Source organism: Notothenia rossii (genome assembly GCF_949606895.1).
Source record: "Notothenia rossii genome assembly, chromosome: 4".
NCBI lineage: Eukaryota > Metazoa > Chordata > Actinopteri > Perciformes > Nototheniidae > Notothenia > Notothenia rossii.
The window spans coordinates 84,092,193-84,106,961 of record NC_136902.1 but is presented as its reverse complement, the minus strand read 5'-3'; the positions used below and the strand labels follow the sequence as shown (position 1 = coordinate 84,106,961).

Here is a 14,769-nt window from a genome sequence, read left to right as displayed (position 1 = left end):
ATGTTTTGGGGTCCTTAAAACCCCTGATTCAAATATTCTCAAGTCTGCCATTTTAAACTTAATGGATAGAAATATGAATTGAGTAAATGTTTACCATGATACCTCATTTAAAGTATTGCAAGCTATTGCCTCCAAAAATAGCATAATAATAATAATACGTTTTCAGATGTCATTAATTACACAAGTAATATTGTTTGCAAGTTTGTTTTCTATAATGGTTGTTGTGTACAGTATTTTATAATGCGGTCCCCAGTTTGTATTTCCTGTAAATGTTGTTTGGATTTGACGATGTTGTTGCTTTAAGGGGAATAACACTACAGGAAATGGGTTCAAAATGTTAATAGTTGCACCAAAAACAATGAAATGTTTACATATGCAAAGCAGGCATTACTTTATTAATAATGTTTTTTTTACAAAGGGGAATTCTGAATATCCATTTTTATCACCACATTAAAATGAAAAAAAGCCCCTAGGTCTTTTACATAAGTCATGTATGTCAAACATGTTGCTAGGATCAGGGTTAAAAGAGAAGGTGGAGACACAACACCCTCTTCACGACACTTTACACGACTTTCTAAACCTTATTCGTAGTGCCTATCTGTCAGAGAATCTGTCCAGCAGCTTTGTGTGGAGGTTAAGGTTACAGTAGCGGTACTTGATGTACTTTCACACAGACTGTTCAGGTGCAGTGGACCAGTGGACCCTCTCCGGCCTCTACGTCACTTCCTGCTGCGTGCGTCTGCAGGGCTGCTGTACTGTCTGCCTGGGACGGAGTGCTTCCTTCCACGCTTAGCAGACGACTAACCACATTAAACCCATAAAGAGGGGGTTTTATCTTCCCAGGAGTTGGACATTATACGTACTCGTGTTCGACATAAATATCCATCAAGTTCAGGCGCTCGGTGGACTTTATTCTCTCGCTGGCTTCAATACGCTTCAGTGAGCCACTGCAGCAGCAACAGACCCAAAGCACGCCGCCGCCGACGCTGTTGTTGTGAGGGAAGAAAACAAGCTCAGCGAGCAGCTTAGCTGTGTGATCATTGACAGAGTTCAATACACACACGCTTCAAGTGCTAACTGGTGAGAGCTCTGTACAGCCTACCTCCGAGCCTCTTCAAGAGCAGACCAGCTGGGAGTATTTCTGTCGCTGAAGTCGAGGTAAGGAAAGACATAGTAAGGTAATGAGAAGAAGTAGCGCAAGTTGCTAACTGATATGCTAACTAGCTGTTAGCTTGAAAGCTATTTTGGCTAGCTGCCTTGTTTGGTCGTAATGCGGTCATGGTCAGTGTCCTCACTGCTTGTCTGTCGCACCACTTGGCCAAACAGCTCATCAGCTTTATTTTAAGTGTTTTGGCAACTTGTTTACTGTTAAGCTAACATACAAAAGCCATCTGACCCGTCTTTGGACTTGTAACGTTTGTTGACTCTTGTTCAGTTAGCTAGTAGCTAAAAATGTGACACTGAGAGGATGAGGATGTGTTGACGCTACGTTAATGTTTACGCGGAGAAGCTTGTGGTAGGGTTAGGTATGTAATGTTTCAGATATTGATTAACTGTGTTAATATTCTAACTGGGTAGCATTGTCAAGTATAGCTTTTTACTGGCTTAATAAAAAAGACGTTTTCTCAAGTAGCTTTACATGTAAGACAATTACCTTTACGCTTGACTAGATATTAGATGCCCTCTTTGTCACTCATTGGCAGTGATGGAAAGTAACTATTTACAAGTGCTGTACTTACTTTATTTTATGATATATTTGTACTTCACTTGAGTATTTTCATGTATTGCTACTTTATACTTCTACTTCTTGTACTTACACTAAAAGTAACTTTGTGCGCACTACGCATATAAACACACGATATGCTGATATGCTATAATGCAGTACTGTACTACTAATCTACACAGTATTTGGTCCACATACAATTCTAAAATACTCTGACATGTATTAAAAAGAATATTACTGTGTAAAGAAAATATTATCCATAACGTGTACATACTACTTTTGCTTTGATACTTGAAGTACATTAAGCTCATAATACTATTTTATATTATTATGAAATAGGCCATTGTGCAGAATGAGTACTTTCTGTACTTTAAGTACATTTTAATGCTCATACTTTTACCGAAGTAACATTGTGCAATCAGGACTTTTACTTGTAGTGGAGTGTCTTAAGACAATAGTAATTGTAATTTTACTTAAGTAAAGCATCTGAGTACTTCTTCCAACACTGCTTATTGGTGTACAACGTGCAGTTGTGCTTCATATTTCTCAAATAGCAGCACTTATTATTTTAGCCCTTCAGATAAGTATGAGTACATTTATGAACAAACGTGGATGCACCTCTGACGGTCATAACAGAGTCTGAAGTCGTGGGAACCCTTATCTGTTTTTATCTTTGTTAACAAAGCAGTTCAAACAGGCTTTGTGTTCTGGTAACTGTATGCACTGTAATATTCAACCCCATCACTTTCACTGAAATATTGTGAAATTCTGTTAAACCTATTATCTAACATAAGCTGTTGATTCAGGGCTGACCCTGGATCACCAAGGCCTCTCCACAAACATTCAGCAAGAGCTGTGGGAGGCTATTACATTAGAAATACAGTGCTTTGCAGACATTTTGCTTATGGTTATATCAGATGTATAGGTCCCATAATGTACTGTATATATAATTTAGATGTATTTTCACACTGCATCTCTGATTTGCATGTTTGATTTGCATGAGATCTTATTATATCTTATTATAGTCATTATGCTCGTCCTGTTTTGGATGTCACTGTCCTAAGTGTCAGATGATCAGATATAAGGCTGTGAGCAGACTTGCAGATGTCAGCACTTTTCGTTGTTGTGGAGTTGTGTTTCAAGGAAACAGAGTGCCTCCGAAGGTGAGGAATTTATTCAAGCGCAGTGCTGTGGTGACAACACTTAGATAGGCATCAAGCGCAATACACAGAAAGTTTCCTATGTTTCCAGAAATGCTTTCACTTTGTCTTCTTCTCCCCCTTCCTGGCTGCATTCAAACCTTCTTCAGGCCTCATTTAAAAAAACTGTTTATGTAAAAAGTGAATAGCTATAAGGGATATGTTTTTCTCACCTACAATGATCTGGAGTTATTGGAAATGCTTGGATCAGTGCTCGTCTGATATAATCCTTCGCAGCCTCAGCATATCATTCTATAAATAGTATAATACTAATAATATTTATCGTAGCCTAATCTTTATCCCATAAAAGCTGCTCAGCATTTAAATGTTAAATATAGAAAATCATATTTTAATGTTATTATTGAAGCTTCAAACTATTCTGTACAGCCATAAATTGTAAACAGTCCAAACTGAGTCACAAAGGAAAAACAGGCTCGTGATTAAAAAAAAAAACTTTAAATATGAATAACATTGTTTGTATCTGTGAGTTGTAGTCACATGTCAAAGTTACGCCATGCCACGATTAGCATTGTTTTTGTCTTTTTATAGGTAGTTTGACACCCGTGTATTCTGCATTTACAGTATTTCTTTCTGTTCCTTTTCCTGCAGGTGTTACATGATATATTTTTTATCTGAGCCACTCTCAGGGACTTGACCAATAGGAACCGTTTGCACAATTTCCACCAGCTTGTCTGCAGCCCCTCCCAACGCAGACAGTCTTCTGCCCCAGCATGAATGAAGTCAGTGTTGTGAGAGAGGGATGGCTCCACAAGAGAGGTAAGGGGGCCCCTTGTGTTCACCATCCATCATCTGGGTTGACATAAATGTAATAGTGTATGTTAAAAAATCTATGCCTTTTTATTATGAAATACTTCCCTCTTTGGCTTGTAAGTTGGAGTCTCCTCACGAGCAAGGTGTCAAACGTTAAAACCGATTTGGATCCAAATCTGTCTGTCTTCCAGGTGAATACATTAAAACATGGCGACCTCGTTACTTCATCTTAAAGAGCGATGGATCCTTCATTGGCTACAAAGAGAAGCCCGAGGTGTCCAGTGACCACAGCCTCCCCCCGCTCAACAACTTCTCTGTCGCAGGTCGGTTTCCCCATCTTGCTGGCAAATAAGTGGCGGATTAAACTCCGAGAAGTGGTTTGATGTTTTGTTGTCGCTGCCTTGAGTCGTTCAGTGTTGGCTGATGTGTCTCTGCTTACAGAATGCCAGCTGATGAAGACAGAGCGCCCAAGGCCCAACACATTTGTCATTCGATGCCTGCAATGGACCTCTGTTATCGAGCGCACCTTCCATGTAGACAGCAACGAGGAGAGGTAAAACACATTCGTTCCAAGGGTTTCATTTGTTTATTTTCTGTCTGTTTTCAAGATAAAACCCTATTCAAATGTGAGAGTCATTTGTGGTTGGCCACCAGTATTTACATGTGAAACAGTCTACGCTGAAAAACCGGATTAATATAAACATTTATACAATAAAACAGCAAAGATGAACATTTGTTTTCAATCATTCAAACTTTATTGATTTAGTCATTTTCATGCACAAAGGGTGCTCCAAAACAATATTACTAACCCCCCCTCCCAGTCCTTAAACCGATTGATTAAAAACACTAAAGTCCAACAGAGTCAATAAACACAGGACTGAATAAATATAATTAATTAAAATCCAAATTAAAAAAGTTTTAGAAGAGTCTGCAATCAGGCTAGCGGCTTTTTGAGATTAGCTAATCAAATGAATATGTAAACTACCACTATTATCCTCAATACCTATGTGGCATGTCTTCTCTGCCTCACTCTACTCTTCTGCCAGACATTGGGCTGTATTTGCATATCATTATTTATATAATTAGATGTAATTTCACTTTAGCTTGAAGGTAGTCTGCAGTTAAAGGTCTGGTGTCCTCTGTAATGTAAATAGTCCAGAGATATTTTATAGACAGTCTCATTTACTTATTTTCTATAACTGTTCTTATTCATGGTTGAAACACTATTCCCCCTAGGTTTTACTAAACCTTACCACATCCTCATTGGCTGAGAATAGAACATGAGTTAAACCAGTAAGGAGAAAGATACAGACAAAGGGCCTCAATACTAAGAAATCATTTTACTTTGCAAGAGTAGAAAAATACCCTCCTGCTGGAAATAGAAATTCAGTTCCAGATTAAACATGATTATTCCCCCCCCCAACCCAAGCAATCGTCATCACATTTTGTTGAAATCGGCTCTGCCCAAATCCCAGCAGCCCCCCAGATTATCCTCTACTTCCCAAATGTAGGCCGCTAGACTCCTGTTTTTCCTTTTTAAGATATATATTTTGGCACAACGTCTGAACCATGAGTGCAAAGAGTTTACAAAACAAACATCAGTGCTACTACTACTACTACTACTACACTGTGTACCAGGGCCCCTGCCAATTCAGATGTTTATATTCAGAGTAATGTAGACATGGCTAGATTTGATAACGGTAATGTGTGTTTCCTTCGGGGTCAGGGAGGAGTGGATGCGATCGATCCAGGCGGTGGCAAACGGCCTGAAGAGTCAGCAGCACGACGAGGAGCCCATGGAGATTAAATTTGGCTCACCAAGTGACATCAGCGGCACGGAGGAGATGGAGATTGCTGTGTCCAAGTTACGCACAAAAGTGGTCAGTATTTGCACTCGCTGAGCCTGGCAGCCGAAGGGTTTGCAACTCGTTTAAACGCTAAGCCTTTAAATCTTTCTCAATATTTTTGGGTGAAGCAACCTTTATACGGTGCAGAGCAACATTTGTGTATACATGTTTTTTGTGATTATTTATATGTAGGAAACTGAACATTAAGCATTTCTATATGTATTCCTTGACTTTAAACAATTACAATGTTATTGTACATATTACTTTAACTTCTTATGTTTACAGTGATGTCTAACTCTGTTTTTTTTTATTTGATCTTTTATTTTAGTTTACTACTTATACTTGTGTTTTATATGAATATATATATTTGTTTAATAATTTGTATTTTATTCTACCATAGAGCAAATGTCAGAAAAATCAGATTCTGATCTCTACATGGTGTCTATTTTATGTAACTTAAAGGATTCATTGTGTCATTTCCGGGGAAGTATGAATAGATTTTCAACATGTGGCATCTCATTTGCACAAAATAAGTGTGTGTGTTTGTTTTAGGACACAGCATGTAGTGCACTAATACATGTGTATATTATATATGCATCTTCGTCACACTTTTTCTTTAATTTTCTGCAGAACATGTGTGATTTTGACTATCTGAAGCTGCTGGGAAAAGGGACATTTGGTAAAGTTATCCTGGTGAAGGAGAAGGCCACGGGGATGTACTACGCCATGAAAATCCTCCGCAAAGAAGTCATCATTGCTAAAGTAAGTGCCAATCACAGTCATATCTAGACTTCAGAGTTCTTCAACAGTAATGTTACATATCATTATCTTTGCATGTACTCAATGTAACTCTGTGTGTGTGTGCTCCTCTAGGATGAAGTGGCACACACTGTTACAGAAAGCAGAGTTCTCCAAAATACGCGGCATCCCTTTCTAACGGTGAGTTTCTAGTGCTGGTGCCTTATTTTGCACTTTACTAAATGAAGGAACTGTCAGGATGTTCAAATATGTTTCCCTCTCTACAGACACTAAAATATGCATTTCAAACTCATGACCGGCTATGCTTTGTGATGGAGTATGCAAATGGTGGAGAAGTAAGTTTTTTCCCTTTTTCTCCTGGAACACTATTGTGTCCGATGTGTTTTATAATACACCTAAATATGACCTTACTCCTGTTCCTTCTTTTTTAATTCTTTTTCAGCTCTTCTTTCACTTATCACGAGACAGAGTGTTCTCAGAGGACAGAGCAAGATTTTATGGTGCGGAAATAGTGTCAGCACTGGAGTACCTACACTCACGCAATGTAGTTTACAGGGATTTAAAGGTAAGATCTTGTTATGACCAGGGTAAATCATGAACATTTGAAATGCAAATTCCAGGCCCAGGAAAAGTTATGGAAAACAGTATTTTTTGGAAAAGTTATGGAAATGTAACCAAAGTTGCATCAAATATAATTTATATTTGATCTATTCGCCGAAATAGTAATACTATAACGATAATAAATACTGTATCGTATAGTAATGAATGGCCTTTAACTGACGAGGTATTTTGCTGGTGAGAGATTTTTAAAATCACGCCCTCTAGTCTACAGTGGATTTAGTCTGTAGGAGCTAGTAAGCCTACTATTTGATTTGTTTTAGATCGGCACAACATGTTTCATATGCAGACCTTATTTTCCAGCGTACCATTTTAAAATCTAAATGTTTCAGTGGTACCGCTGAGAAAGAGTAATTTCTTTGGTCATGGAGAAGTCATTGAAAATCATTGGTGAAAAAGTGTATGAACCCTGTATGACAGTATTGTGTTCAACTAGTAAACAAGCTGAAGGAATATTTGTAACAATTTGACTGTAAAGTAAATCTGTCCCTGCACAGCTGGAGAACCTCATGTTGGACAAGGACGGCCACATAAAGATTACAGACTTCGGTCTGTGTAAAGAGGGGATCACGGACGGTGCCACCATGAAAACCTTCTGTGGAACCCCCGAGTACCTGGCACCAGAGGTAACCTAACCACGGCTGAGGAATCACACATTATTATGTTTCTGTCACCATGTCTATGCAAATACACGCTGAAGCCATGCAGGTGATGCAATCTATTCTATGGAATCTAAGTTTTGATAGGACGGTAGTTTCATGTCTGAACATTTTGGAGCTACTTTGTTGATGCCTCGTGGGGCAGTAAGGGAACAAGCAGTATGAACAGAAGTTCAGCTGGGAGAGCTGCTGGCTTTGGCTACCATAATGATAACATACTAACACTTAGGAAATGTGAATTGACCTACAGAGCATTTCTAATCAACAGGTTCCCGGGAGAAAAAAGTCTGCTCTCAATCTTTTCCAAAAATATATCTCTATTGAAAGGACATTATCTTTTTTGAAGTGAACTGCAGTTAAATAAACAAACACAATTACACGATTCGGCTAAATATAAACCTTTTTTATTGTAAATCGGACCTTAGTTGTTGTTTTTGGGGGCTTTTTGCCTACCAGCCCATCAGATAAAAAACAGGACAATAATTTGATTGTATTTGTCGAAAGTGAAGTACAACTTTTTTTTTTTTAAATAAAAAAAAAACAAGCAAGAAAGTTTTAAAAAGAAAAATAAGTTAAAAAGAGTTATTCCTCTCTTCTCTCAACTCTTTCAATGTTCTACCTTGCCAGGTGCTGGAGGACAATGACTACGGCCGGGCGGTGGACTGGTGGGGGCTGGGCGTGGTGATGTACGAGATGATGTGTGGGCGGTTGCCCTTCTACAACCAGGACCACGAGCGTCTCTTTGAGCTCATCCTCATGGAGGAGATCCGCTTCCCCAAGAACCTGGCTCCTGAGGCCAAGGCCCTGCTGGCCGGCCTGCTCAAAAAGGATCCCAAACAAAGGTGTGTGGTTAGCAGCTAGGCCACACACCGTGGGGAATCAAACCCTCATTTAGTAAATATAAGAATGTGTCTGGATAATCAGGATCAAAATGAGTCTCACGATTATCTGTAGTGCGGAAGGCTCACAACTCTGCACAAAGATATTTTGAAAGATATTTAACCAAAATGCAAACATGCTTTATATTAAAGCTCGACATTTAATCTCCTACATATTTCTTGAGGTCAGTTTTCTGTAAACATCACGTTTTACCAAAGCCATTTAACAGAAACAAAGACATGTCACTGTATTAGGCAGCGTTTAAAAATAGCTTGAGCTAGGGCTGCTCGATTATGGCAAAAATCATAATATCGATTATTTGGGTCAATAACTGATATCACGATTATTAAAAACGATTATCCATTTAGTTTGAAAACATACATTTATTGGAGATTTTTTTTTTGAACATTATGTTTTTAACAGTCGATTACCCTGAACTTTAAGTATAATTAAAAAGCCAATAATAATACATTTTTAAAAAATCGTTTTATTTCGATTACGTTGTTTTCATAATCGTTGCAAGCCAAAATCGTAATTGCGATTTTAAAATACGATTCATTGAGCAGCCCTAGCTTGAGCACAACATATCATCAAAGTAGATGTATTGATATGCTAGTGTAAAAGAAAAGCTGGCAATACAGTGGACATGTATGTATTCTTTTAAAAATCATTACATTATTTTTTGCCTTATTTAAAAAAAAAAAAAAAAAATGACAAAGTTTTTTCAAATGTATGCGTAACGTTATAGCACGCAAACATGGAGATAAATCAAACATTGTCAGGGTTACAATTTGTATAATAGTAAAAAACCGAGTGATGCAGCAGTGTAGCTCAAGAAACAAACCTTTCCTTCCTGCGACGTTGCACCATGTCTGTAACACTCGATTAGTTTTCTGAATCTTCTTCTGTGCTCAGCGGCCCCACAAACCCAGCTATAAAATGAGTAACCACATTATTAAACCTTTGTTCCTTCTTGATTAGTTTTCAACGGCCATGCACACAGACATAATTGATTGTTGTTTTTGTCGAGCCCCAGTGTTTCGTGGAACAATCGAAGAGCTTGTTAAAATTAGTACATTGAGCACTGCCTGCCTTACCGACACAAGCACCTGTGAGGAAATGAGAGACACATTTATCAGAACAGAACAACACGGCAGAAGTGCTCGGTGTCCACTTGTAACGTCGGTGTTTGCACAATTATCTGTATAAATAAAGGTAGCTGGTGAGTGGGTGGAGATGATGATGGTGTTTTGGTTTTGTTTACAGGCTCGGGGGCGGCCCAGATGATGCCAAAGAAGTGATGAGCCACAAGTTCTTCTCCTCCATCAACTGGAAGGATGTTCTTGAGAAAAAGGTGAGATTCTGGGGAAATAAAGGAATGACGTGGCAGTTCTTAGGATGTTCAGGGTGTGAACTAACATAACAATAACAAGCTATCCTGGCTAGTGTTGGAATAAGCTCCACAAAAGGACGGCAGGAAGTTTACACATCTTCCCCTGTAGGATGTAACCTACCCGTTATGACTTCACCTTGGCCAATATAATATAACATATAATAAAAACAGTTACAAATGTTTGGCTTATTTGAATCCAATGCAGAAGCACTTATTGATAATGTACTTGCATGATTCTTTCAGTTTGTATCTTTGTTTGTATTTGAGGGTCCCATTGCCATTGTTGTTATTGTTATTATTGTTATTATTATCATCATGCGTCCTTCTTCTCCAGTAGGGCTCAGATGAGGGTGTTGCACTTTTCTTTTCCTTATACATGTGATGTTTTGGTGTTGTTTTGTTTCTTTCCGTTAACCGTCAAGTGGGAAATAAGTATTTTTTTTTTGTATTTCTCTTAGTATCCTAAGATACTGTTATGTTTGGCTGTGGGAAAAAGAAAAAAAAATGTATTATGACCATAATTTTAGAAAGGGGCAGGTCACAGAAGATTTTATTCCTCTCCCTGCTCCTTTTCGCTCAATGGTGTTTTGGTAGTCATCTTTTTTGGCAATCATTGTACATTTGGTTTTGCGTACCATGAGCGGGACAAATAAAAATGAAATGAAATTTAAAGGGGACCTATCGCGGCTACAATGAGTGATCTGTTTGGTATTTTAAGCAAAAAACTTCACAGACATGTTTTGTATAGGTATGGCCCTACAATATATTTGTCCAATATAGCATAATAGGTCCACTTCAACTTATCTGAAGTCACTTTTGATCTATCAAGCCATCTATCATTTAGCTAAATAGAATGTAAAATGACCGATTGTATTTTTTCTCCTCAGCTCATTCCCCCGTTCAAACCCCAGGTGACATCGGAGACGGACACGCGTTACTTTGATGATGAGTTCACAGCACAAACCATAACAATAACGCCGCCTGACAAGTGTGAGTACACCGTGTGCTTTTTGTTGTGCTCCAAGTTTGGATAGATTTGAGGGTTAACACGTTTACCTCTGTCTTCTCTCCTTTTGTATACTCCAGTTGACAGTTTAGACGCAGAGGACACGGATCAGCGCACGCACTTCCCTCAGTTCTCCTACTCCGCCAGCATACGGGAATGATCACTCAGACTCTTGAAACAAGCAGGCAGGCTAACACACGATCACAATCCCACACACACACACACACACACACACTTGCACTGCTGGGGAACGACACACACAGAAACTTGCACAAGACACATTTTCATTGGGTGTTTAATGCACGTACACACACACACACACACACACACACACACACACACACACACACACACACACACACACACACACACACACACATACACACATCCTGGCTATTCAGACACGACGGGGATCATGGAGTATGAGATGAACACACGGGCCGTGAATGACTGACCTCAGAAGGTTTGTGTGGAGAGACTGGCAGCTTTGTCTCTTGGGGGGGGGGGGGGGGCTTTAGGCCCTCCTGAAGGACGTCCGCTGCACTGGGGCAACAAATCAAAGCCTTGAAACTTTGAAAACCAGGTTATGCCAGCAAGTACCACCTCTCTACCAGCTGTACCCACGCTCACACACATACACACACACACACACACACACACACACACACACACACACACACACACACACACACACACCAACCCATGCATAGACTGCATCTATATATATATATACACATACGTACTTGATAGCATTTTAACAAAAGCATAATCAAATTACGGAAAAAGATTTGTGTTAAAAGGCAAATTTTTATTTCATCGATTGTTACGGTTTTAAATGTAAGGCCATATTTCTTTTCTTTTTTTAACAAGTGCTCTTTCTGGAACTTGCTGTTACAAATCATGGGTGGGACCGTTCCTACAGTAGAGGGGAGATGGGGAAGGGGAGGAGGGTTGCCATTTCTGTGTTTGCACTGCACGTATGTATGAGCGGGTGAATGTGCATGTGAGTGCAGGAGGATGTATGAACAACCATTTCTTGGATTCTCAACCATCCATTTTTGTCTGTTTTCGTGCATGTTTTCAAACTATTGCTGGAACATCAACTAGAGGACACTACGCGACACACTCAATGGCCTTTTCTAAAGGGAACAAGCATGTGATTTAGGATTGCTGTGACCATCTTGGAGCTTAGGAAAAGAAACTAGGATCCAATGCATTGTTAACCGTTGCTTTAAAAGCTGCATTAATGTGAAGCAGCTGTCATTTCCTTAGAGTACAGTGTCCAGACTGACTTCACGACAAACTAGCTGCCGGTTATTGGTGTATGTTTTCATTAAGGCCAGTCGCTTCAATAAGTGTTTAAGATAGAAAGATTTAAAAAGAAAGAGACTTCACAGCAGTTCCCCGACTTGTAAAGAAAGACCAATATAGACGCACGCAGCCATTCGCTGTCCTCAATCCAGTAATTGTCACTCCCTTGCTGAAGAGTTAGGAACCAATCTTTTGTTCATTATCTATTTGTAATATCAGTGTAAGTTTTAAAGATATTTGTTTGAATGTTCCCGTATTTAAAGAATGAGAGTTAAATCGTTAAGTCTTTATAATGAGGCCAAAAATCGACTGACTTGGTGGGCGTTTAACACTTCAAATGATTCCACATCTTATGTTTAGATTCTTTTTCCGTGTGTGTTTTTCTTGCTGTGTTAAAGGCACTTCAATCGCTGGGGTTTTATGTCTTGGAAAAAAAGTCTGCAGATTTACAATCCAACTAAACACTGCATGAGCTGTTCGACCAACCTTCAACCCGCAGAAGGGGAACTAATCAAAACTCCAGCTGTTGTTTTGTTATGTTGAAATTTAAAATATGCATACTTTTGAGTCATTACAACACACGATAACATGTTCATTTTAAACACAAGCATTTTATATTCCATTGTGCTGGAAGAGTTGTTGGTTGCTCGTAGAACTTCACTAGAGGAACATCATGATCTTTTTTTGTTTGTCATTGTTTTGTTTATTCCCCTTTTTTGTCCATCTATTTCTCAAATTTTGGAAGACACATTGTCTTGTTTAAGTATACATTATATAAAAGTTATATATTAAACGTTTTTAAATGGCTTTCTTTTTTTTTTATTACGTTCTTCATTTCAATGGGTTTCCAATGGGGGGGATGCTTATTTTGCTAAGATGGTAACAATCAGTGATTGGAATTTGAATGGGCTGGTAATTTATGGTTAGCATTATAATGTCCATTAGTTCTGAACATACATGTTGCATACATTTATAAGAAAGTATTATCAAGTGAAATTTAAATTGGTCACATAATAGTTTTTTTAACTAAACTAAGATCGTCTAAACAGTTAAAACATGTCTACATCCTGCAGAACACATACAAAATATATATTTTTCCAGGCAATGCTTAAACAATGTAATAATGAAATCAGTAGTTTGATACCATTCTCTGCAGAGCACTCAGTTTGAAGGGTTTGAAAAACCTCTATCAGCATTCTCTGTAATACCTGTCATGTCACTTATGAATTTGTTTTCATTAAGTTTGTGTGCGTGACCGTGAGATGTATGAGTGAAAGTGGGGATCAGGACACAGAAAAGCAGCAGGTATTTGACTGATCGTCGGGCAGCAGGTGGCCCCAGTTCCTGCAGATGATATTGTGATCGAATGGCTTTGATTTACAGTTCACAACTCCAGCACCTCTTCTCACTGGCTGAGGCACAGCCATCATACTCTAGCCTAGTGTCCTGCTTTGGAAACGGCAGGATGGGATTTCAGAACCACTGCACTGATGGGACTCCACTGTGGATTTGCCTTCATTGCTATCATGGCCATAAGGGGGTGCTGCTGAACTTTTTTAATATTGGTTGTGAAGCCATACTCTGAACCTCGCTGCTGGCCACGCTTTAAGCAATGCTTCACAGCTGAACATGCAAGTTAATACCCCTGACCTCTCCTGTAGGCATACACAGGCACAACAAGTGCCTCCTCACTATTGTGTAAATACCAAAAAAAAGAAGCTTGAAGGCGAATGCAGCATTGGTAGAGTCGGAGGCCTGCAGCTTGTAGTATTTGATTTGCAGCTTTACTATGTTTACCTTGCTTCTCTGTATATTTGAATGTGTGCAACTGTCACAAATGTCACACCTGATGCTGGTGTAACAAGTTTCTTTTCTTTTTTTGCTGGTTGCTGTTAGTTGAGGCTCAGATGGCAATGAAAAAAGCAATCTATAAGGGGAGGACATTGTCCTGGTAGACAGTTTCAGCCCCCCTGTGCAAGACTTCACAATGTAATGGGTGATACCTGCTACAATATGGTAGCTTATAACATTTGCAACTATAATGTGCCAGTAAACATTTTTACTGAATAAATCTGTATCTGTGTCTTTCTTTTGCTATTTTTACACTCTACACCTGCACTCTCTTGTGTAATCCACTGCAACAGATGCCGTCTTCATGCCATAGCTATTGAAGAAGCAGGCCATGGTCTGGATGTTGTGTTAGAGGGTTTAACACAATAAATAAAGAGATTTACATTATCCACTTATGTAAAGCCTGGTCCTATACTTTTTTTTAAAGAATCAAAATCCTTACATGTGGACGGTTTAAGCCCAGAAACACATTTAAAAAAACAATAACAAGTTAATTTCAGCAGACAAATCCATGTATAAAATGTGACGGAGGAGTTACAGATTTTTTTTAGTGGGTAGTCAAGTTTGTTTTTGTATTTGTGGGGTTGCATTTAGGGACATTTGACATCAGTATAATTTAAAAAACAAAAACAATATGAGAACAGCTCAGACTATGACACGTTATCAGCTCATGATTTATTTAGTAACACACACACATATATTTACATTATAATTTCTCCCTAAAATGTACAAATTAATCTAGACACAATAAAT

General features: G+C 38.8%; 1 protein-coding gene across 1 annotated transcript; it reads left to right on the top strand.

The window, feature by feature from the left end:
• Window positions 1-636: 636 nt before the first annotated feature.
• On the top strand, window positions 637-14,236 carry akt2 (v-akt murine thymoma viral oncogene homolog 2). The gene is made up of 14 exons (XM_079677371.1): window positions 637-1,158; window positions 3,532-3,699; window positions 3,885-4,016; window positions 4,135-4,246; window positions 5,420-5,573; window positions 6,171-6,302; window positions 6,414-6,479; window positions 6,566-6,634; window positions 6,742-6,864; window positions 7,415-7,543; window positions 8,204-8,418; window positions 9,722-9,809; window positions 10,736-10,838; window positions 10,935-14,236. Exons 2-14 carry the CDS (start codon window positions 3,654-3,656, stop codon window positions 11,012-11,014), a joined length of 1,449 nt encoding a protein of 482 aa, XP_079533497.1. The 5' UTR covers window positions 637-1,158; window positions 3,532-3,653; the 3' UTR covers window positions 11,015-14,236.
• Window positions 14,237-14,769: the final 533 nt, after the last annotated feature.